Source organism: Panthera onca, chromosome B1 (assembly GCF_046562875.1).
Source record: "Panthera onca isolate mPanOnc1 chromosome B1, mPanOnc1 haplotype 2, whole genome shotgun sequence".
NCBI classification, from domain to species: domain Eukaryota; kingdom Metazoa; phylum Chordata; class Mammalia; order Carnivora; family Felidae; genus Panthera; species Panthera onca.
This window is the reverse complement of record NC_138342.1, coordinates 133237901-133261709: the sequence shown is the minus strand read 5'-3', so window position 1 is coordinate 133261709 and position 23809 is coordinate 133237901. Positions and strand designations below refer to the sequence as shown.

General features: G+C 40.5%; 1 protein-coding gene across 1 annotated transcript; it reads left to right on the top strand.

The window, feature by feature from the left end:
* Window positions 1-3911: 3911 nt before the first annotated feature.
* Window positions 3912-22591, top strand: CTSO (cathepsin O). The gene is made up of 8 exons (XM_078445659.2): window positions 3912-4173; window positions 6754-6862; window positions 7455-7594; window positions 9808-9975; window positions 11455-11576; window positions 17505-17668; window positions 18485-18577; window positions 20718-22591. Exons 1-8 carry the CDS (start codon window positions 4048-4050, stop codon window positions 20750-20752), a joined length of 957 nt encoding a protein of 318 aa, XP_078301785.1. The 5' UTR covers window positions 3912-4047; the 3' UTR covers window positions 20753-22591.
* The last annotated feature ends 1218 nt before the right edge of the window (window positions 22592-23809 follow it).

The window sequence follows — 23809 nt, the reverse complement described above, 5'->3', positions numbered from 1 at the left end:
TCTGAGCCAGAAGATGTATCCAAGTTGTTTCCAGATTCCAGCCCCACAGATACCATGGGGGATAATAAATATTCGTGTTAGGTTTGGGGGCTCTTGTTATGCAGCAATAGAGAACTAAACACAGGTCAAGGAAGCTCCGCATGCCATTTTGCAAATTCAATAAAAAGGTTGACACCTCTCCTACAGATGCAATTTATAGTGTTTAGAACAAACATTAGCAGATACTTGGGACCTTCACTTTTAAGATAAAAGATAAGCCCCCCCCCCACTTTTTTTTTTTTTTATTATGTGATAGGTCATTTTGATTCCCCTTTTAACTAGCCTACAATCACCTGTACAGTCTTCTGTAGATATCTTCCAAATCTCTGAATGTCTCAGTTCACCGTTTTCTATCTTTGGTCAACGTCTCCTCCTCAGTGAGGCCGGTCCCAAACATCTTACTTAAAATTACAACCCCACTTTGTCCCATTCCTGACTTTCCTTATCCCACATTATTTTTCCTTAATTCTTCTACTAATGTTACTGTGTATCTCTCCCCACCGGGCACCAGCTCTACGGGGCAGAGATTTTTGTCTTTTTAGTCATGTACGGTTCTGACGTATCCTCATTTCCTAGAACAACGCCTGGCACTTAAAAGGTGCTCAATAAATGTGGGTGTGAGCTTTGGAAGCTAATTTCATTCAAACAGCTCTTTTATTGTACCGACTGGCCTGTGTTAAGAATCACTGCTATACTTAAATTTTCTGACTCAGTAGGTTTAACAACCTATGTTATGTTTATTAACATAAACAGTAGCAATGATCTAAAAGCAAACCTCCATTTAAAAATAAAAATTGTTAGCTTGAGTGACTCACAAGAAAGGACAGAAGAACCAGTGGCTGAGATGGGCATTGATCTGTGGACTTACTACCTAAATTAAATCCTTAGCATTACACATTCTAAGGGAAATACGTGTCATCATATGTGCCTATAAAATGATTTCATGTCTTTCCTCTTCACACTCAAAACAGATGTACATTATTTTTTATTACCAATTTTGCAGCAAAGAATAGTATTATTCACTTTACCTAGACAAAAACTAAATACATAAATCAGATGGTGGTTCTAAAAAGTCTAAGAGGGCTATGACATCAATTCTGAAGACTTCTGGAAGCCTTGCCTAGAAAAGAGTCTCATATAAAGGCCCATCAGAGCTGCTTTTATGGATGTGTGGCCTGTGCAGTCACACAGGACCTCATACTTAGAAGGGCCCATTACTCGGCTTAGTGCTCTGCTGATGCTGTCTTGGAATGCTTAATAATTTATGAATAAGGGCCTTTCATTTTCGTTTTTCCCTGGACACTGCAAATTGCATATGGCTGGTCCTGAGGCCCAGAGAAGAGAGTATTACTCAGTTATCACTCACTGCCCACGGATGTAAACAGAGGTGGAGTGACAAGAAGAGCATAAAGTTCCGAGCGAGACATGCCCAACCTCCGCACCGCACCCCCCCCCCCCCCCCCCCCCGTGAGAACTGGAGAAATAGCAGTAGCGGTTTAGTGCTTGCTAGTGCGGCCTGTGCCATCAGCACCACCAGCAGCGGCAGGCCCTAGGAGCTTGTTAGAAAAGCACTCCAAGGGGTGCCTGGGTGGCGCAGTCGGTTAAGTGTCTGACTTCAGCCAGGTCACGATCTCACGGTCCGTGAGTTCGAGCCCCGCGTCAGGCTCTGGGCTGATGGCTCGGAGCCTGGAGCCTGTTTCTGATTCTGTGTCTCCCTCTCTCTCTGCCCCTCCCCCGTTCATGCTCTGTCTCTCTGTCCCAAAAATAAATTAAAAAACGTTGAAAAAAAAAGAAAAAAAAAAAAAAGAAAAGCACTCCAAACCTACTGGCCCAGAATTTATATTTCTTGTGCACTTTAAACTTGAGAAACAGAGCTGGGCTGTTCCAAGAGTAATCCAGGACACCTGCCGACAACGGACCTTTGAAAGGGATCCTTTGGGGCGCCTGGGTGGCTCAGTGGGTTAAGGGGCTGACTCTTGGTTTGGGCTCAGGTCTCACAGGCTTATGAGACTGGGCACGACACTGGCAGTGTGGAGCTTGCTTGGCATTCTCCCGCTCTCCTTCTCTTTCTCTCCCTCTCTCTCTGCCCCTCCACCACTTGGCTCTCTCTCTCATAATAAGTAAATAAACTAAAAGAAAGAAAAAGAGAAAGAAAGAAAGAAAAAGAAAGAAAGAAAGAAAGAAAGAGAGAGAGAAGGAGAGAAAGAAAGAGGAAGAGGAAGGAAGGAAGGAAGGAAGGAAGGAAGGAAGGGTCCTTCAAGGGGATCCTGCAAGGGTCCTTCCACCAGAAAAATCCTTTTCGCCTTCTACCAAAAAATTCCTTTCCTGAGATGCTGCCAGATTGGGATGCTAACTGATTTGTACATTACTTGTGTTCCTTCTGAAGTCCATTCTCCAGGATTGGGTTAATATGAAATGATGTTGATGAGGGAGCATGGGGCAGGCTGAGGGCAAAATACAAACTAGCATACTAACACCCTCCCCCCCCCCCCCACCTCGCCCCCAACATGGGATATGTGTGATACTCTTCAGGCACTCCTGGCTGGCCAAGGACAAAGAAGAGGATAGCAAACAAATGGCTGATAGAGATCACAGTCATACAGGACAGGAGTCTCCATCAGTTTACAATGGTCTTGGTAAATTAAAAGATAAAGGCACTCTTATCAATACCTTAATCTCCAAAAACCTATAGACTCCATTTCCTGGAGCCCCAAACATCACCCCTCAATAATGATATGGGGAACAAAGGCAAGAAGGAAAAGGCAGGTAAAATTAAATTTCCTCATAACCTGCAGCCCATTGACAAACACTTGAGGCAAATACAGAGTGTGGATGACATTTCTCTAGGAACCCCCCACCGTCCTAGTGGTAATGCCTTACTGGAGGGAAAACAACCTTAGCTTGACAATAGCAAGGCCTCAGGTATCTTAGGAGTCCTCTTCAGCATATCAAAGTCCCTCTGGAGGTATCCCTTTTGACTTTATCTCCCCAACTTCATTGTGTAAAACCAGTCACTTTTCACAACCCCAGCCCAGCTCTTTCTGCCCTCGGGTCCTGTCCCGTGCTTTAATATAATCACCTTTTTGCACCATACACATCTTCAAGAATTCTTTCTTGGCTGTGGGCTCTGGACCACCACACGATCACCCCAAAACCTCAATGTGGCTTGAAAAAAATAAGAAGAAAGCATGAAGAATGGGCTTTTGGGAACTAAGCTGAGAAGGTGGAAAACAATTACAATAATAGAAGTGGGGGTGGGGGGAAGCTACCTTACCATAGAATAAATAGTTAAGACCAAACAATTAAAATACGCAAGGCATCTTACAAAATGTTTTAGGGGGATTACTATATTTAAATTTCACCACAAACTGCAGAAAGGCTACTACCTCTACCTTTCTTTGCAAATGGAGAAACAGGCTTGAGAGTTTTGAAATGGCCACAATCTCCAGATAAAGAAATTGTGCATTTTCACAACTGTAAATTTTTGTTAACGTATTCACAAACATCTGCTACACGAATGAGTGCCTTTGTGTAGATTCGCTAACATTTTAGAATTAGGTCCTGAACGTTAGAGACCGTCGTAGAAGGAATCACAGGAATCAAACCAAGTTAACTTCAAATACTGCCTGAATCAGTCTGAGATAAAAGGAAGAAAAATAAAGAACTTCACTCCGGAAGCGAAGGTGACACAGCCGTCCACATTGTCGCATACGGCACATGGACACTCAGGCTTTGCTGTCACAGCTGGGAGACGACACCAGAAAGCACGTGGCCAAGTGCCTAACGCTTCCGCAAAAAAACGCAGCGAGCACCGCAACGGTTTCCGGCTATCCGGATTCCCACCTACAGAGCAATGGGGACGAAAGCGGCGTCGGCGTCTCCAGCCCCCGGCGCCCCGCTCCGCCGCTCCCGCCCTGCAAACCCGGGAGGGGGAGGAGCCGAGGAATCGAAAGAGAAAGCAGGCGGCGGGAGCTGGCGGCCGCCGGCCTCCGGGAGCGGGGCGCGGGGATGGAGCTGCGGGCGCTCTGGCTGCTTTGCTGCTGCTTCTGCTGCTGCGGCCGCGCTGCGGACCCCCGCGCCACCTTCACGGCGACGGAGCCGCGGAGCCGCGAGCGACAGGCAGCCGCCTTCCGGGTACCGAGCGCGCGCCGCCCTGTGTCTGTTTCCCGGTCGCCCCTTCAGGTCCCGGGTCGGGGCTGGGGCAGGGGACCAGTGAGAGCCGCCACTCCTGGTGGTCACCCGGCCCGCAGCTCAGTGATGGGTTTGGGGTTTCTGACAAGTTCGCAAGTCAACCTCTCCCTCCGTTCCCCATGTGCCAGCTCCCCCTTGCCTGGGCTGACCAAAAGATTTGAGTTTCCGGGGAAGATTCGTCGCGGTAGATTTATATGATACGCCCAAAGTAATCAATGGATGTGTTCAAAGTATTCTCGATTGGAAGAAGCACCCCTTTTAGCAGTCCCCTGGGCTGCTCTCACTGCCTTCCAGAGCCGTTCCTTTACAGTGAAAAGAACCAGATAAAGGCGGAAGAAACCCGTCAGTTTTCCTTCCGCAGGGGGGCGCTGGTGACCTCCTGTAACACAATGTTCTAAACAAAGAACGTGCATTTAGAGAGGTCACAGAATCCTTCCCATTTATGATTTGCGTGAACCGGGCCTCCTTCAATTGGTGTAGCGACCTTAAAAATTCTTCTTCACTTGGTGGAAATAGATTTTGGAAAGGAGGAAGCATTTAATTTCCTTTTCACATTATTTCCAGAAGTCTTCATAATAATGCTTAGATTTTTACCCCAGCATTAAAACTCTAGAATGGACCAAATTAGCTGAATATAAATAGGTTTTTGCTGAGATCAAGAGATACCGATTTAGAACTTGCCTCAGTGTGTTCTCTATATCTTACACCATTTAACAATTTTTTTAATCATGAAAGATGTCATTTCATTGTAAAAGAAAATTGATTTGTTCTAAATAAAAGTAAGTACGAATTTAGTAATACTGCTTTTTGGAATTATATTTGTTTTTTGTTTTTGTTTTTGTTTTTGTTTTGTTTTGTTTTTCCTGATATACTGTTGGGATTTCTCCTGGAATTCTATAGCTGTACTCTTTTCTGCTCCTCCTCTCTCCCCTAGAAAATTCCATTGTTTAGGAAGTCCTAACCTTGCCCGATTCTGTCCATTCTTGTGTTTTGCCCAAACGAAGATGTGTTTTATTGCTCTTGAGTTACATTCTAGCTTTTAAAACCAGAAGCACACATTGTTTGAGAACAAACTTCCTGTCCTATATTCTACCCCTGTCCTGAACTTGGTTGTGTACTGTGGTGACCCACACCCTTTAGGGAGAATGTAGTTCATCTCATCTATACTGATAATGGCATTCCTTGGCTGAATAAATAAACGCACTGCCTTACTCCTCAAGAAAATCATTTTGGAGGATTGTAGGCACAAGGAGGCCAGAGTAATAAATATATTTTTTAACTTATATAATTTATAAGGATATGTATTTACTTATATAGTTATTCATGTTGGTCCTGTCAAGAGGCCATACGCAGGAGACAATTGTCTACAAAATGCAACTCTTCTCAGGGGCACCTGGGAGGTTCAGTCCATTGGGCGTCCTACTCTCCATTTCAGCTCAGGTCATGATCTCAAGATCCTGATGCATGGGGCTCCATGCTGGGCATTAATTATTTCATTAATAATCCTTCCAGGACAGCTCAGCAACGAAAAAATAAGATTACGATTAGTTTCAGTAATAATTTGCTTAAAAATAAACAGCCTAAAGCTATTAAGAGCATGAATGCAAAATGTCTTTTGTGTATTTATTCAACAACAAATAGTAATTAAACATCTATTGTGTGCCAGCCAAGTGCTCAGTGCAGGAAATGCGGTGATGAGTAAGACAGGCAATTCTTGCCCTCATTTTGCTTATAGATTTAAGACACAGGCACACAATAAACACATAAATCCGTAAACAAATACATAAGAGCTAGAGTTGGAAACTTATCAAATGGTAGTCCCCTGAAGTTTTATTGCTCCTGCATGGTTGGTTAGCGTTAGGAAATGGAAGCATTTTCTCATAGGTTAAGATAAGTTACAACATTCAGAGCCCAGGAATCTGTAAATAATGGCTACATTTTCCCTCCAGATCGACAAGCCAATGTATCTTCCTGGGACATTTCCAGGATTGCCTCTTTTTCGTAAAGACTTGTTACCCTCAATGAGATAGAGATCTCTATACAGCTCAAAAAGAATCAGATTTATTTATTATTTACTTATCTCTTTTGCCATGCTTTGTTACTTAGTGCTGGGAAATACAAAGATAAAGACACACTTTCCAAATTCAAAATTTTTTAATCTAATGAGTTTTAGTTGGTGATAATTTTCACTAGCATCTAGTGTTTATTTGCAATTCATTTTATTTTTTCCAGTGTGTTAAACAAACATATTTAGTGCTTTTAACATGCTTAGGGAAGAGGAATTATAAATGGATAAGAGATACCTTTCCCGGCCTCAAAAATGTACCTGAAATCAGACGGTAGTTTTCATACAAATGTCTATAAATCTGATCTGGGACTCTTAGGCAGTCTTTCATTGTGATCTTTAGGAAAGAAATCAAGCTTTGACTTTTAATACCTGAAAAATATGCCCAATTTAGTTACACATAAATTGCTCTGCAAAGTTAACATAGGTCATATAAATTAACTTTTCTCTTCTTTTAGGAAAGTCTTCATAGACATCGATACTTGAATTCTGTATTCCCTGGTGAAAACTCCAGTGCCGTCTATGGAATAAATCAATTTTCTCATTTGTTTCCTGAAGAGTTTAAAGGTATGGTGTGATTGTGCCATTGGTTGTTTGGTTTCTGGATTTTTATTTGTTCCCGTAATTTTTGATGAATTGTGTAATTGTGAATCTGGTAACATGAGTCATAGTTAACATTTATTACATACTGAACGTCAAGCATGTGCCAGGTGCTGACAGAAAAATTAATTCATGGTCCTTTTCTTGTAATTATTGCTTAAGATCTAAGTGTTATAATTGTAGACGTTTCCATGTGGCTGTAAGGGCCAATGTTCCATCCTTTGTGCAGTTTTTTAGTGCTATTTCTATTCAAGACATCCACAGTTCCATGGGTTAGGATAAAACCAGTGATGTCAAGAAGACTCATTTTTATTATTGACCAAGTTCTAAAAGACAAGTCATTTTATGTGGCAACTCCTAGTACTATTGTAGGAATTCCTATCTTGGTAGCTTTCAGTGAGTGCATTTCGTGTTATGAGAAAGCATAAAGGAACATCTCAAATGGCAGGTTCTACCAGAAAGCTACTGTTTCTGTTTGAAAAGTTCCTGCAAAAAGAATCCCAGGGGGCCTCCCTATAATATAATGTTGGCTGCCTTTTCCTTCCATGTTTCAATTCAGCTATTTACTTAAGAAGCAAACCTTCCAGATTGCCCAGATACCGAGCAGAAGTCCAAACATCCATACCCAATGTGTCTTTACCATTAAGATTCGACTGGCGGGACAAGCGTGTTGTAACACCAGTGAGAAACCAGCAGACCGTGAGTTTCAGGAGTTGTTGTTGTTGTTGTTGCTGCTGCTGCTTTTCTCTTTTTAAATACTTTTAGTGTGGGAAGTCACCTTTGAGGTCCAGTTCAGTCAAACTTGTGATAGAAGCCATCATTTCTCTGGGTAAAATCACAGAGATGATCTCCAATCATCCAGAAATGACAACTAAGGGAGAATCTCTGGTGAAATGAGAGACAGATGCCAAAGCCTGACTGTTATTTTGAAGATAAGCCTGTCCCTCTGAAACCCCACCATTGGCATAGGCAATGTCAGCTCACCAGGGAAAGTCGATCCCCTAACCACAGGGATACAGTCTCAGTTTATCTGCAGTGGAAACCTCACCAGGTCTTTTAGCTTCCTGGTGTGTAGTGTCTTAGACAGAGGAGTCACTATCTAGTTAGGATGATCCTTTTTTATTTCTCAGGTTATACATCCGTTGATATAAACTCTAACACCAGATCATTTATTTGCTTTATTATTGAATCCAGAGTGAAGTATTAATTAGTCAGAAACTGAATCCTTCCAGGAAGTGTCTGTATTGTATTAAAGGAATACAATTGAATTAATCTTTTTTTTTTTAAACTTAAACAGATGAGGGGAGTGCTTTCTTTCTTTTTTTTTTAATGTTTACTTATTTTTGAGAGAGAAGAATGGGGGAGGTGCAGAGAGGAAGGCACAGTATTCAAAGCAGGCTCCAGGCTCTGAGCTGTCAGCACAGAGCCCGATGTGGGGCTTGAACCCACAAAGTGTGGGATCATAACCTGGGACAAAGTTGGCCGCCCACCCGACTGAGCCACCTAGGCACCCCAGAATTAGTAATATTTAATCAAAGTAATGTACTATACGGGTGTCTGAGTGGCTCCGTCGATTAAGCATCCAGCTCAGGTCATGATCTCATGGTTTGTGGGTCTGAGCCCTACGTCGGGCTCTGTGTTGACAGCTCAGAGTCTGGAGCCTGCTTTGGATTCTGTGTCTCCCATTCTCTCTGACCCTCCCCACTCGTGCTTTGTCTCTCTCCCTCTCTCTCTCTCCCTTTCTCCCTCTCTCTCTCCCTCTCTCTCAAAAATAAACATTAAAATATTTTTTTCTAATTTAAAAAAAAAACAAAGAAATATACTGGAGAGATATTTTTGAACAGAAACTGTCCCCCTGGGGCAGCTATGGAAAGGTAAACTAAAGCTAGCTATTGGTATGGTGCCCTGCAATCTGTATTTGCTTTTCTCAAGGTGTGGAAACCCACAAGTAGAGTTTGTTACTGCATATTTTCCTATGCCATAGGCGCTGGAGATATAGATATAGTAAGACACCTAAAGCAATAAAGTTGCTCGACAAAGATGACCAATTGTTCTTCTTCCTTCCTTTGCCCAACCGGGCAGCCCATGTCCTATGATTAAGTCAGCAGTGCCCAATTGCAAATCTTACTCTTACCTGTGCCTTTTCTATGGGTCCTTCTTCCTTGTGCATGATCCTTGATTTCATTTCCTCCATCTTTTCCCTTTTTTTCAGGACCAACACTTTTATTCTTTTGTTCCAGTTTGTTCAATAAGATCCAGTTAATAGATCCAGAATTCAGGAAGAGTGTCAGGCAATATTTGAGTAAGGAATGACCAGTATGGGTTTTTATCATTATGACATTTTACGGGCATACGTGATATGCCCATGCTGGCTCCTTGACAGCCTAAAAAAGTAAATCATTCAGTTCCCGTGTCCATCAAGTCATGAGTACAAGGTATATGACATATATCCTCACCCCATGTCACCTCATGGAGATGGTGGATGTCATAGCAGCAGAGTGTCCGGGGAGAAACAAGAAGGAAGTTGGTACACTTCCTAAAAACAGAAGTCCCGTTCAGTGCACTGGTTAGTCTTTTAAAAGACCATCAGTTCGTCTAAGTGTTTTCTCAGTCTCTAAAATTTGCTTTTTTCTTGCATTGTCTACTGTGCAATGGCAATACTACCAATTTATCTTTTCTTATGATTACATTTTGATGCTTGAAAGAGAATTTTGGTTTTCCTTTCTTTTGGCAGTTGGAAAATCTACAGGATGGGCAGTATTTTGCAGCCCCCCCCCCCCCCCCCCCCCCCCCCCGCCGCAGGGTCTGCTCATGTTAATTGACTTGATAACTTGTGATATGTAGAGATGTTGGCAAACTTGGTTTGGACATCATTTGAGGATAAACACTATGCTATCTCTCTTTTTAAACAGTGTGGAGGTTGCTGGGCCTTCAGTGTGGTGGGTGCCGTGGAATCTGCCTATGCGATAAAAGGGAAGCCTTTGGAAGACCTAAGTGTTCAGCAGGTCATTGATTGTTCATATAATAATTACGGCTGCAATGGAGGGTCTACTCTCAATGCTTTGAACTGGCTGAATAAGGTGATTTCTCGGCCTTTCGAACTCTTCGTTTCCGCTTTTGTTTACTTAACATGCATTTATTTATTTATTTTTTATTTATTTATTTATTTTTTATTTATTTTTGGGACAGAGAGAGACAGAGCATGAACGGGGGAGGGGCAGAGAGAGAGGGAGACACAGAATCGGAAACAGGCTCCAGGCTCCGAGCCATCAGCCCAGAGCCTGACGCGGGGCTCCAACTCACGGACCGCGAGATCGTGACCTGGCTGAAGTCGGACGCTTAACCGACTGCGCCACCCAGGCGCCCCCTTAACATGCATTTAGAATTGAAACAGTTTACTCTCATATACCAAAGAATGTTTTTAAGTTCAGAAATTTAAACGACCAAAGCTTGAATTAATCGGAAGATTTCAAAACGAATTGCTTTCAGGCAAGTCGGCTGTTGAGAAATCAAAGCGTGAAAAATCTTACCTGAGATCTGTTTTCAGAAAAACATGTATGTTTATTTCTTAGCACTTCTTAATAGGTCAGTGCTCTTTTACATAGATACATTCGCATCTTGTCCCAGAAGGATGAGAACATGCGATTATTGATTTCCATAGAATTTTTGAATACTGAGATTATAAGGGATGTTAGAAATCAGCAAATGTAGTAACTCTTTACGTGGATGAAGAAATGAGCCCTGAGAGGTGAGATCACGTTGCCAAATTAGCAGCTGAGCCAGGACTGTGTCTTAAGTCTTCTGTTCCCACTGAAGGGCTTTGTCCCATATACCACAGTGTCTCTCGGTGTTCTTAGGACACTCTCTGACATTGTCCTATATCCAGTATGAACTGCATGAAGCCAGACGATGAGGCTGTTGCTATGTTTTGTAAAAGCGGTCAAGCTGGAAATTCCCAAATTTGAATATCCTTTCCTTGTTCATTTTCTGTATTTTGAGTCACTGCATACCAGAAGCTGCTCGGTACACATCAGGGGCAAGCAAGAATGGTGTGGTCCCTGGCTTCTGTAACGCAGAATCGGGAAAGTAAGATTGCGTCTCGACAACTAAAAAATAAATGACATGTGCCAGTCGAATGGCACAAAGATGTGGATAGAAAGAATGCTTGACCTGACCATTGCCTGTGCATTAAACACTGTGCTGAGTGAGTCTCAGAGACTTGCTGACAGAACGTATGGCTTTGGAAGGAAAATGGCTCACCTTATTTTAACCTCAGGAGAAAAAGATAAGACTTTATTATCCAGTGGAAGAAGGTTCTAAGGAAGGAAGATATAGGGAGACAATAGTAAGAGAGAAAGATAATTGAGTTTAATTACTTAGTATGTCCCTACCAAACACCTAAAGATTTAATCTAAGGTCTTAATAACGTAAGGAATATCCGCGTGATGAGGGTGTGGCCAAGTTGAATCTTATTTTGACATATCGCAGTAAGTTCTATTTGATTTCTAAAACAACTGCATTTTAAATTAAGAACATTCTGGATGTTTATTTTCTCTTAGACGCATGTAAAACTGGTGAGAGATTCAGAGTACCCATTCAAAGCGCAAAATGGCCTGTGCCGTTACTTTTCTGATTCACATTTTGGATTTTCAATCAAAGGTTATTCTGCATATGACTTCAGGTAATTGTCTTATCCTATTGTGTCTTTCCCTCTATTTCTTAATTTCTGATCCATTGGCTATTCAGAATTAATAACTTGATTGAAGGCATAAATGCCTACTTATTTTAAGAGCTGCTTTTTACTAGAGAGACCAACGGAGTGCTATGGTTGTTACAACAACCAATGGATGTTGTTTCTTATGCATGATCAGCTTATTTTTCCATTTGTCATTAGAATAGAATTAACACATTTAAATCCAGCTTAAGGTGTAATTTATTCTGACCACCTTCCTCTTAACAAATTGAGTTGTCATAATTGCCATTAGTATATTTCAACCTTACTGTTGAATCAATCCAAAATTGCTTTGTGTTACTCTCCAGCTAATATCGAGCAATCTACATAACCAAGAAGCATTTTTTGAACGCCCTTGGATTTTTTAAAGCATTAACTTTAAGAAAAGCATAAACTGAAACTTAGAAGCAAGTAAGAGTATATTACTGGAGGTAGATTATGCGGCACACACTATAGGCACGAGGGAAGCACAGGGGTGGATAAAGATAGGCCGAGGAAGGGCCTTGGAAGTGTTGGAAGTTGAAGGGCAAGATGACTTTGGGTAGGTTCAGGGGGAAACAGTCGTTAAAAAGGGCTTTAAAAATGCATGAAAACCTGAAAGCCAGCTAGAAAACCATTGTGACCATTCGATACAGTGCAAGATAGGTGCTCAGGGATAATAGGACAAAGGAAGACACAAACAACTCCTTTTTGCATTTAAAAAAATGTAGAGGAAACTTCACACAGTCTTTTGAAACAGAGAAAGCAGAAAGTAAATTATATTCAGCTGAGGTGACAGACTACCCTAAAACATACTGATACTGAATATAAAAGAGTCTCTTGATCCAGATGGTGCCAACCCATGAGATCTGAAGGAAATCAAGGGTGAAATTAGATCATTGAAGAAAATGGAACCCCTCTGAATAAGCACGAGTGTACCAGAGGGCTGGCACATTGCCAGCACAGCTCCTGTCCACAGCAAGGACTCTCGGGGTGACCGTAGGAACCAAACACCAGAGAACTGCGATCCCACAGACGGAGGCTCCTCAGAATCAATCACTAAATGTGCAGAGTCATTGAGTGCATCATTCCACATCTTTTTGAAGGAAATGCACTTTCAGAAATGAGAAAGTGTGCTTCTATCAGCTACCAGTTCCTTGGGAGTAAAAGGAAGGCGTGTGCACGAGAAAGAACTCGATTTTCAAAATGTCACTTAAGAATTTCAGGGAATGCCCCATCATGAGTAGCAAAGTGAAAAAAAAAAAAAAAATTAGGAAGAAACCAGAGAAGAATAGGCATTAGCTTGAATTAGAGAGTGAGAGAGAGAATGTAAGTCACTGGCATTGGACCTGAAGTATGATCCATGTAATTCTTTGGCTAAGAAGAACAGAGGTCCCACTAAAAAAAAAAATCTCTATGTTTACACTGAATATAAACATTCTGATAATACAGCGCTAAGCTAATTGTGTTAGACTCCCCCAAGAAGATCTCTCTTTGATTTACTCATTCCTTCTCAAATACTTACTGAACTTTGTTTCAGGTTCTGGGGGCTCAGCAGTGAACAAAAACAGACAAAAAAACTGATTATATTTTAGTGATAGAGACAGGCAATAAGGAAAACAAAAATATGTACAGCATGTTAGGTGTAATCATTTCTAAAAAGAACTAAGTAAAATGGTGGGAGGAAGAGGAAACATCAGGTTGAAGGAAGGGGAGTATACAGGCCAGGACGGAGCTTTTTGAAAAGATGTCATTTGAGCAAAGACCTGGAGAAGCATGGGAATATAGCCATGTAGACATCTAGGTAAATACTGTTCCCAGCAGGAGCTGTAAGGGCGAAGGCCCTGAGACAGAAACATGTTTGGCATATTTAAAGAACAATGATGCCCACTGGGACTGTAATGGAGAGAAGATGGACAAGACTACTAGGAGATAAGGTAATCAAGAAAGAAAGAAAGAAAGAAAGAAAGAAAGAAAGGGAAAGAGAGAGAAAGAAAGAAAGAAAGAAGGAGGGAGGGAGGAAGAAAGAAAGAAAGAAGAGAAAGAAAGAAAGAAAGAAAGAAAGAAAGAAAGAAAAAGAAAGAGAAAGAAAAGGTTACCTGGTCATAATCTCGGAGCAGTGTTAGAAGAATGGTCTTAGATATGAGACATAATAGGTTAATACCCCTCATAGAAAGTAAAGCCCCCCAGAGAATATTGAGGGATTTTATGTAAAGAATGAGAGAGGAGAGAGTCAAGGAGGAGAACAGGCTTTTTGGCCTGAACAGCTGAAAGGATGGAATTAACTGTCACTGGAGATATGAAAGTCTAAGACAGGAGCGGATTCAGCAAGCAACATCATGTCCCAGCAGTAATCCCGAGAAACTCTGGAAGGGAAATGGAGAAATGAGACAGAACAGGGGAGGGAGGGTTTTCGTATTAAGCAAAATAGAACTGAGGGTACAGGTCCTACCGGGGAGCTATTGGGGCCAAGGTAAACTATGCATTTCAATGTTATCCCATCCAAATTGATGATCTGCATTCCATGTCAGTTGAGGGTGCTGCCAGGGTAGAGGTGGGGGGTGAGCTGGATTTCCTGGCTCTTTAAGAGAAGAGCCTCAGGCAAAAAACTACAGCGGACCCCATGTTTGAAGCCTGGCTGATTGTGCCCCTGTTACCGCCTCCAACACCAGCACCACCACCGCGGTGGCAAGGGCCAAAGGACTTGGGAAGATTTTCCACAGCAACGCTGTAACCAGGCACTCGACTAGGCCCCTAACACTTAAATACCGTCACTTCCATTGAGGTTTCTGAGACTCAGGGAGGGTCACAGAGCTCGTGAACTAACTATAGGGCCACATTAGAATTCATATTTGTCGAGCTCTGAAACTCATACTTTTTCCCTCCCTCTATTTCTCAGGTCATGAGCTCTTTAATTTTTCAGTAGTTTCAGACAGTGTGAGCCCACACACAGCTATCGGCCAAAAACTCCAAAAAATCTCATGCAGAGCCTGAAAAGATCTAAAACTAAGCCAACCAGCAACCAACCAAACAAGCAAAACCTCACTGAATCCTAAGAACATAGTCTAGTCGCAAAGGAAAATTACCATTTATATCCAGGCTTCTTCATGCATTTTTGTTTATCAGGCCCCAGGAAAGACCTTTCAGAACTCAAAATAAATATGAGAGTGACTATGTCAAGAAAAAGAGAAGGAACCCCGTATTAACAATGGACTGAAAAACTAGGGCACAGTATTAACACACTGAATTCTAGGAATGAGAAAATGGAAATCTACATACTCATGTAGAGTCTAGAACAGAAAAGACCTACCTTAGTCACTAAATCTTGACGACAGTAAACTTGAGAATTCTTTTAAAGATTGTAGGATTTGTATCTTACTGATCCATAAAGTGAATAGTAAGCATATGGGAAAAGATTTGATAACGTGTCCATTATCAGCAGCGTATATTTTGATAGTACACTTGACCCTCAAACAACACAGGCTTGAACTGCATGTTCCACTAATACGTGGGTTTTTTTCCAGTAAATACAATATGGTACTGTACTTTCTTTTCCTTATGATTTTACGAAAACTTTTTTCCCTAACTTTATTGCAGGAATACAGTAATTGAGTACATAAAATGTACAAAAAATGGGTTAATCCACTGCTTATGTTATCAGCAAGTCTTCCAGTCAAGAGTAGACTATTAAGGTTTTGGGGAGTCAAAAGCTATATGTGGACTTTCAACTATGTGGAGGTTCGGCACCCCTATCCCTGGGTTCACGGTCAATTGTAATTCTATATTGGGCTAATAATGGAAAAAAGATGCTGTTTGGAGTATATTTTGACTTGATAAAAGCCAATGTCTTTCTGAAACACAGATGGTAACAATGCTAGTCGGTTCTGGGGCTAAATGGAACTTTTGCCTGCTGGTCTTGACTGGCATGTCTTCCTATTTCATATTTTCCAACATCTTTGATATCTTTTCTTTAGTGCTGCCTCCAAGCAGAGACTATTACTCAATTGGTTTTTGATCATACAATGTTAATTACCCTTTGCATTCTAAAAACTATTTATTCTTCTTGATGTTTCTCTTTCCATCATGCTGTCCTTGAAACTGGATCTTTGATGTCATATATTTACGGTATAGCTTTTGTTTTCTTCAAAAGGTAGAGACAGCTGTATCCCTGTTTTACAGAGATAATCCTATTTGTCATATTTGGATAGCAAAATAGTCAAAATTTTTACTATAAAATATTCAGAAATTTGAGTACAATAGAATACACATTATACACTACAATCTGTGCTGAGCAAAATCGGTTTATTAGATAACCTAGAAATAAGAAAAGGAAGCAAGACTTATTTTAAATGTAGAGTATAATTTATGTGTAGGCACGCTAGAAAATTTATACCTACAATGTTATCCTTATACTGATTTGCGACATAGATGACTTCAGTCACCTGCTGGAGTCACTGGACTCCAGTGTGACTGAAATGACTCCCGTCTGTAGCTGGAATTTGAACCTAGCTATGTGGAACTTCACGGACTATACCCTACCTGTCCCAAGGTAATATTAATGAATACAAGTTATTATTACGGTAGCAAAAATTAGGATTGACTGCTTATAGATCTCCAAGAAAAAGATCTTCGTGTTAACAGGTAATATGGATAAATGTTTAGAATGAATGTGTAGTTTCTGTCTCAATAAATGCTCTTATGCACTCAATTTTTTCCCCACCTGTGGACAAAATATCCCCTTGATAGAAACTGATCTCCGGCTGCATATGACGATGGATTATTTACTCTTTCAAGCTACAAATCCAACCATAGCTTGCTGTAGCAATACACTCCCAAATGCTATCGAAATGGCTTGAAATACGAGTGACTTGGTTTCAGTGTCCACACACAAAGCTGACCTTTAAAAGTGTAAATAATGGTTTAATCACACACTTCCAAGATTGATGACGGCTGAGTGTTGTGTAACATTAGGCTTTATCAGTACACGTCCATGTGTGAGAGCAATAACTATGTCTTTTGCAGTCTTTGCAATCTAGTCCTAGTTCTCCTGACACCTTGGCATCTCTTCTGTTGCATAATGACAGTCGCCACTTTGAGATAATCCTCCCCTATGATTTCTGCATTTGGCATTCCGTTAACAGAAGTTGGTCAGTTTCTTGATTGTCACATGGTGTGGCAGAGATACGTCTCCGTGCATTCAGTCTTCTCACTTTCCTTGTTAGAAGAATCCCCTTAGAACTAGATGCTCTAGCTAGCTACAAAACTCCACTTCCCATCTTCCCTGAAGCTAAACTTGGTTAACCCGTAACTGAGTACTAGCCAATACATATACATATAGGCATATGCACAATGTGCACGTTACTTTTTGGAAGTCTTCTTGACAGGAATGTAGCACTTCTTTCTCCTTTTTGCTGTTTAAAAGATATGTTAAATGGCTAGAGCTCCAGCAGCCACCTTGGACCACGAATTGACCTTGGCAATGGGAACCTCACATGGCAGAACGAGAATCTAGAAAGATGCTGACTTCCAATATCTTGGAGCCTCGTAGCAGTCCTGGGCTGTCGATCTCCCAGACTTCTTCTAGTTTCCGTTCTTTACATCTTCTGTAATTGCAACCAAATCTACTCCTGACCATGTACAGATTAAATAGATTATAAAATATCTTTACCTCAAAAACTAACCTCCTTAGGGCGCCTGGGTGGCTCAGTCGGTTAAGTGTCCGACTCTTGATTTTGGCTCAGGTCATGATCTCACGGTTTGTGGATTCAAACCCCGCATGGGGCTCTGGGCTGATGGTATGGAGCCTGCTTGAGATTCTCAGTCTCCCTCTCTTTCTGCTCCTCCCCTGCTTGTGTTCTCTCTCTCACCTCCTTGACTGTATATTTCCTCTTTTGGTAGTGACCAAGAAGATGAAATGGCAAAAGCACTTGTCACCTTTGGCCCATTGGTCGTGGTAGTAGATGCAGTGAGCTGGCAAGACTATTTAGGAGGCATAATACAGCACCATTGCTCTAGTGGAGAAGCAAATCATGCAGTTCTCATAACCGGGTTTGATAAAATAGGTAAGAGCTGAACAGACTTGATTGGTTACTTTCCAGCCTGAACTCTGATTAACAAATGATCGCCATTATTTTTAAAATGCTGAAATTTCGGGGCGCCTGGATGGCTCAGTTGGTTAAGCATCCGACTTCAGCTCAAGTCATGATCTCATGGTTTGTGGGTTTGAGCCCCACATCGGGCTCTGTGCTTACAGCTCGGAGCCTGGAACCTGCTTTGGATTCTGTGTCTCCCTCTCTCTCTGCCCACCCCTATCTCTCTCTCTCTCTCAAAAATAAATAAAAACATTTAAAAATCAATCAGTCATTCAGTCAATCAAGCTGAAATTTGGTCGTTCTATTTCTAAGTCCTCCTAAGACCTTTACAGCTTTTCAGTAGACTTCCAGGTACAAATGCCTTGTCATGCCCCCCCCCCCGATCAATTAATACCTTGTTAAAACGATGATAATTCTTGATTTAAATAATGTGCATTCTCCACCTGGAATGTTTACAATACTTGTTGGGAAAAAAGACCTGCTTATTATTTTATCATACATATCTAACAGTTCTTCTCCCCCCCCGCCCCCCTTTTCCTAATTCCCTGGAATTGCGTGTATGTTTTCATTTCATGCTATCCAAATTCAAACATGTATTTTTCCATTATTAGAGTGTGACACTAACTACAGCTCCGATTTACTTGGCTAGTATATATTAGCATAACATTACATTTTTAATCTTTTGCTCAGAGCTACTATACTTATCCAGAACTAGCCTTTAAATAAACATGCATTCACAAAAAAATCCGAGTTTTTCAGAACTTGTTGCCATTTTATATCTTGTAGGAAATCCTCCATATTGGATTGTGCGGAACTCATGGGGAAGTTCATGGGGAGTAGATGGCTATGCCCATGTTAAAATGGGAGGCAATATTTGTGGTGAGTCATGAATTGATGTTTAAAACTTCAGGCTAAATGCACAGGAAGATACTTTGACTATATTAAAATTATATATCTGTCCAGTCTATACTATACTTTTGCAGTAATAATTTTCATTCTTTAGCCAACTGTTACAAATAAAATAGTATTGGGGCACCTGGGTGGCTCAGTCAGTTAAGCATCTGACTCAATTTCAGCTCAGGTCATGATCTCGTGGTCATGAGATCGAGCCCCATGTGGGGCTCCTTGCTGGGCCTGGAGCTTGTTTAAGATTCTCTCTCTCTCTCTCTCTCTCTCTCTCCCTCCCTCCCTCCCTCCCTCTGCCCCTCCTTATGCCGCTCCCCTGTTCATGCGTATGCACACCCATGTGCTTGCTCTCTCTCAAAAATAAATTAATCAATTAACCTAATTAAATAGTGTTCTTAAAAGAGACACTATTGCATATGTTCATATTTTGAAAAGGAGGAGAGACTTCCCTGAAAACAAATATAATGAGCAAAATATGATAAAATGGTGTAATAATTTACTGAAGTTAACTTCAAACACCATATAAATAATCAACTTGAGTCCAAAATTCTCCAAAAACATCACCTAGTTCTAATTTATTTTATATAACTGTATGAATTTTTCTCAACTTGTGCATTATCATATTCGCTCAAGGATTATCAAGAATCACTTTTTCTTTGTATCAAAATGTATGAAAATATGAGCATTAGGATGGTCTCTGATTTAATATGTCCCTTGTCACACCTATAGATTCAAGCAAAACAAGAACTGGGATTGAGAGGCTAAAGCAAATACCAAATATACTTATCTTACTGAATAACATTTTTTTTTTTTTGGTAATTAACTACAAGCAAAATTAAAACAGCTAGTTTAGTATTTTATGCTGTATTCTAAAAACCTATATTTAAACCTGTATTCTAAGGTTTTTGATCTAGAAAATCAGCATAGTTATGAATTAAGTTTGAGCCAAACTATATTACATATGAAAGTGATCATTTAATTTCTCATTACAATGATTCCTAGCATGCATACAGGTTTTTAAAAGTTGTAGAACCCTCCAGATAGACTGAGAAAAGAGAGTACAGAAAAGTTTGACAGTTTATATTTTGATTCAATCTAGTGACTACTGACCAATAGTTGCATAAAGTGGGATCCATGAGAGTTAATCAATGATTTGTTCTATCACCCCAATAAAATATTTATCTTCAGTTATTTATGAAGGAGAGTGATCCTCACAGAAATCTTCCAGCCAGAGCACTAGCAACCCAATCAGGCCTCCACTTTTTAGCATCATCGGGGGCTTTCACATTTTTGGAACTTGCAGGTAAATTACTGCTGCCATTCATTGAACTTCTGCTGCTAAACATAAATGATCTCTGTCAAAGTGGTGGTGCTTGCATCTAGGCTGCTTCAGAGCTCTGGCAGGAGAGTTGCAAGAACATGATTCAACATTGGTTCATAATTGCCTCATTATGACTCTGTATCCCTCCCCCCACACACACCTCTTCTTCATCCCCAATATACTGAGGGTGAGTTGAAATAATTTCTCCTGTCTACCTGTTTTCCAATTTGATTTTCCAAAGCTTGCCTGGTTAGTAATTATGCAGGGATCCAAATCCTTCCTGAAAATGAGTATTTCTGAAAGTTCCATACCTGGTGATGATCACATTTCTCTTATGAATGATGTTATAACACAGACAGCATCCCACGGCCCCAAGAGATTTTAAATACATAGCTAATTACACTGAAATCCAGTCTTCAAATGGACTGTTTATTGCTTTCGCCATGATATTGAGATGTATGGTCTTGTGTGCCAAGAAAGCACAGCACATTGGTGATTTATTTAAATTTTTTGCAAGTTCCAAGTTTGAATTTTCAAATTGTATTTAAAACAGTCCTATAAATAATTGTATTGCCTCTAAGCAATATATATGAGTGCAATAAAGATTTCAGATATATTCATCTATTCAGGTAATAAGTCTTTTGGGGTTTTTTTGTAGTTTCTTGAAACAAAAATATTAGTCATGCCTTCTAATATCTTCTTTTGAAGTTGCCATATTTATCCTAACAGCTATAATCATTCCATTATTTTTTGGAGGAAATAGACTAGCACTGATGATTTCTTTTTTTCTAGGTATTGCAGATTCTGTTTCTGCTGTATTTGTGTGATTTGTTGGGCAGATCAAGGGACAACTACGAAAATGAAGGTTCATAATGGAATGGAGCATAGAGTTCATTCTCAGTGTTATTTGCCTGTAGGCCATCAGCTCAGTGGCCTGGAAGTAATCTGTGGAAGAGTTGCCTAGTTTAGGATGAAGGTCAAGTTAAGAATTTCTTCAATTTGAAGACACTTACCTGGTTTGATTATTGTTTTTGTTTGCTTGTTTTAATGATATACTTCTAGTAAGATTAAAGAACGGATAGGAATTGCTTTTCCTTTGTAGAATATAATCACTAGCCTTAGCTTACACTTATATAGAAGAAAGCCAGCCTAAAACGGGGTGTGCTTCTCACAATTCACAGCCCACCGAGATGGAATTTCTTAAGGATTTTGAAATGCCAATTGCTTTACCTCCACAAAAGAGGCATACCCCTTGAACTGTAGAAAGGTCATGTAGAAAGAAGCAAAAGGAGAAAGGCACTTTTTCAGAGAAATAGATTGAAATTGAAGGACCGATATGGCAGCTATATGGTAGGAAAAACTCAAGTAGCATTGTCTGAGAGACTATTGTTAGGAAACTTTGTCAATAGGATTCCAATGGGTCTTTTTTCTTAGTTTGTTCTCCCTGTGTTGAGGAGCAATGCATTTTCCCACTCTCTTTCTCTTACTCTTTACTGTGCCACTCCTAAATTTTCCTAGTGTCTTGACTTCCCTGACTAAAGAAGCCTCCTATTTTTACTATTTTATACCCATTTATTTGGCTCCATTTGTTTCTAAGCCTTTATCAAACCAGGATCTCACCTTTCGGTTCCTCCCACCATTCCTAGGCACCACCCCTTTCAAAACCTAATCCCATCAGTCTGAGGTATCAGCCAAACTGAATTTCCCAGGCTCTCTGGTTTCCCATTCTTCTGCGTATTTTTTCCAGATTCCCATTAGAACCACATTTTTGTGCATCTCTGCCTTCTTCCTGGTTCCTGGTTCTTGATGCTGGTGTTCTCTCTTACAAAAGTCATTATGTGTGGGTGTGTGGGAGTGTAAGAGCCTCAGGGCATAAGAGCTGATCTACTCATTGAACAGAAGCACAATACATAGTATTAAATGGATTAATATAAGAAAATCATATCCAATATTGCATATGCAAACTTTTCTTTTCTGAAATTTACGGTTGCTTTCTAAGGTGGAATATCTTAACAAAAACAGAATTTTAGACGTAACAGCAACCTCTAAAAAAATTGAGGGGGTGCCTGGGTGGCTCAGTCGGTTAAGCATCCGATTGATTTCAGCTAAGATCGCGATCTTGCCGTTCGTGAGTTTGAGCCCCACATCTGGGCCTGTGCTGACTATGAGGAGCCTGCTTGGGGTCCTTCCTCTCTTCCCCTCTGTCTCTGTGCCTGCCCTGCTCACACGTGCTCTCTCTCTCTCTCTCTCTCTCTCTCAAAATAAATAAGCATTAAAAAAAAATGAGGACGCCTCATTTTCCTCTTACTTTTGATCTTTATTTATCCATCCCCTTTCTTAGAAAAAGAAAAAAGCAAAACAAAACACTGTATTTCTTTGTTTTACACCAAACCAAAGCAATCTCAAAATAATATGTGTTGACCCAGGTATAGAAACGTTCCAGGAGGAAAAATATTGATATTCTGATTAACATTTTCATTAGCCAAGTAGGTCAGAAAGGAACCATGTCCTGGTTTGTCTAGCTTGTATTTATTTACTGACTTCTGTATAAGTGCTTTTCTGATCATCTTTTTCAAATACTAAATGATTTTTAATTATAAAATGAATAATACCTCTCAGCTGTTCTGGATTTTGATGGCATTTATAATAAAACAACCTATATTTGACTTTGGGTGAAAAAGACTCTTTTGATAAGCGTAAGGCCTACATTTTGTGAACACAGTGTTGATGTGCTTTACATTCACATGTTTTCTCGGCTCCAAACCTGTATATTCAATTTTTTGGTTTTCTCCATAGATACCTTAACCTCAATGTGTCCAAAATTATTCCCCTTTCCCTCCTTCAAAGTACAAACAAAACAAAACACAACGAAATGAAACAAAAATATGTCTGCACCTCCTAGAGTCTCTATTTGGTTAACATCATCAACATTATGTAATCACCCAAACACAGTGAGGGAAATTTTAGATATTTAATCAGGTCAGCTACACCTTAGTAACCCATCACTTAACCACCTACCTCCTCTCCATTTCTACCATCCTTTCCTAGATGCATGTTCTTTAGAAATGTCTTATCTCCACTAGTCAGTAGTCTACTTACCAGACCCCATGTCCCTTAATACACGGGTTCTCAAAGTATAGTCCCCAGACCAGAAGCCACTTGAGGACTTACGAAACACTTTGTTTTAATTAGTGCTCCAGGTGATTCTGACAGATGTTATTATCATCGATTTACCGTATGTTCCCTGGATTTGCATTTCTGTGAGACATTATTATCATGTTATTCCCCTGCTTTAAACAGTTGGGGAGCTCTGTAATGCCTAAAAGATAACATGCCAACTCTTGGGGCACCTGGGTGGCTCAGTCAGTTAAGCATCCGACTTTGGCTCAGGTCATGATCTTGAGGTCCGTGAGTTCGAGCCCTGCGTCAGGTTCTGTGCTGACAGCTCAGAGCCTGGAGCCTGTTTCGGATTCTGTGTCTCCCTCTCTCTCTGACCCTCCCCCGTTCATGTTCTGTCTCTCTCTGTCTCAAAATAAACGTTAAAAAAAAAAAAAAAAAAGATAACATGCCAACTCTTTTAAATACTTTTCACAAAGAAGCCTTTCTTTTCTACCTTCTTCACCTCAGTCTCTGCTGTTCTACATGGGCCTGTGCCATGCTCCAGCCCTAACTAGCTACTTGAAGTTCACCCAGTGAGACTAAAAGAAAAGCAATGAAATTTTCACATAATAATTGGGAGTCACAATGAAAATCATCAATATGTTCCTGGGTGTGATTTCACAAAGGGAAATACTAAAGATCTCAAAGTGAATACCAAATTATGCAACTTTATACAAACTCTGCATCCCCTTTAAAAATTTTAATTTGAAGTGGATCCTTATTAA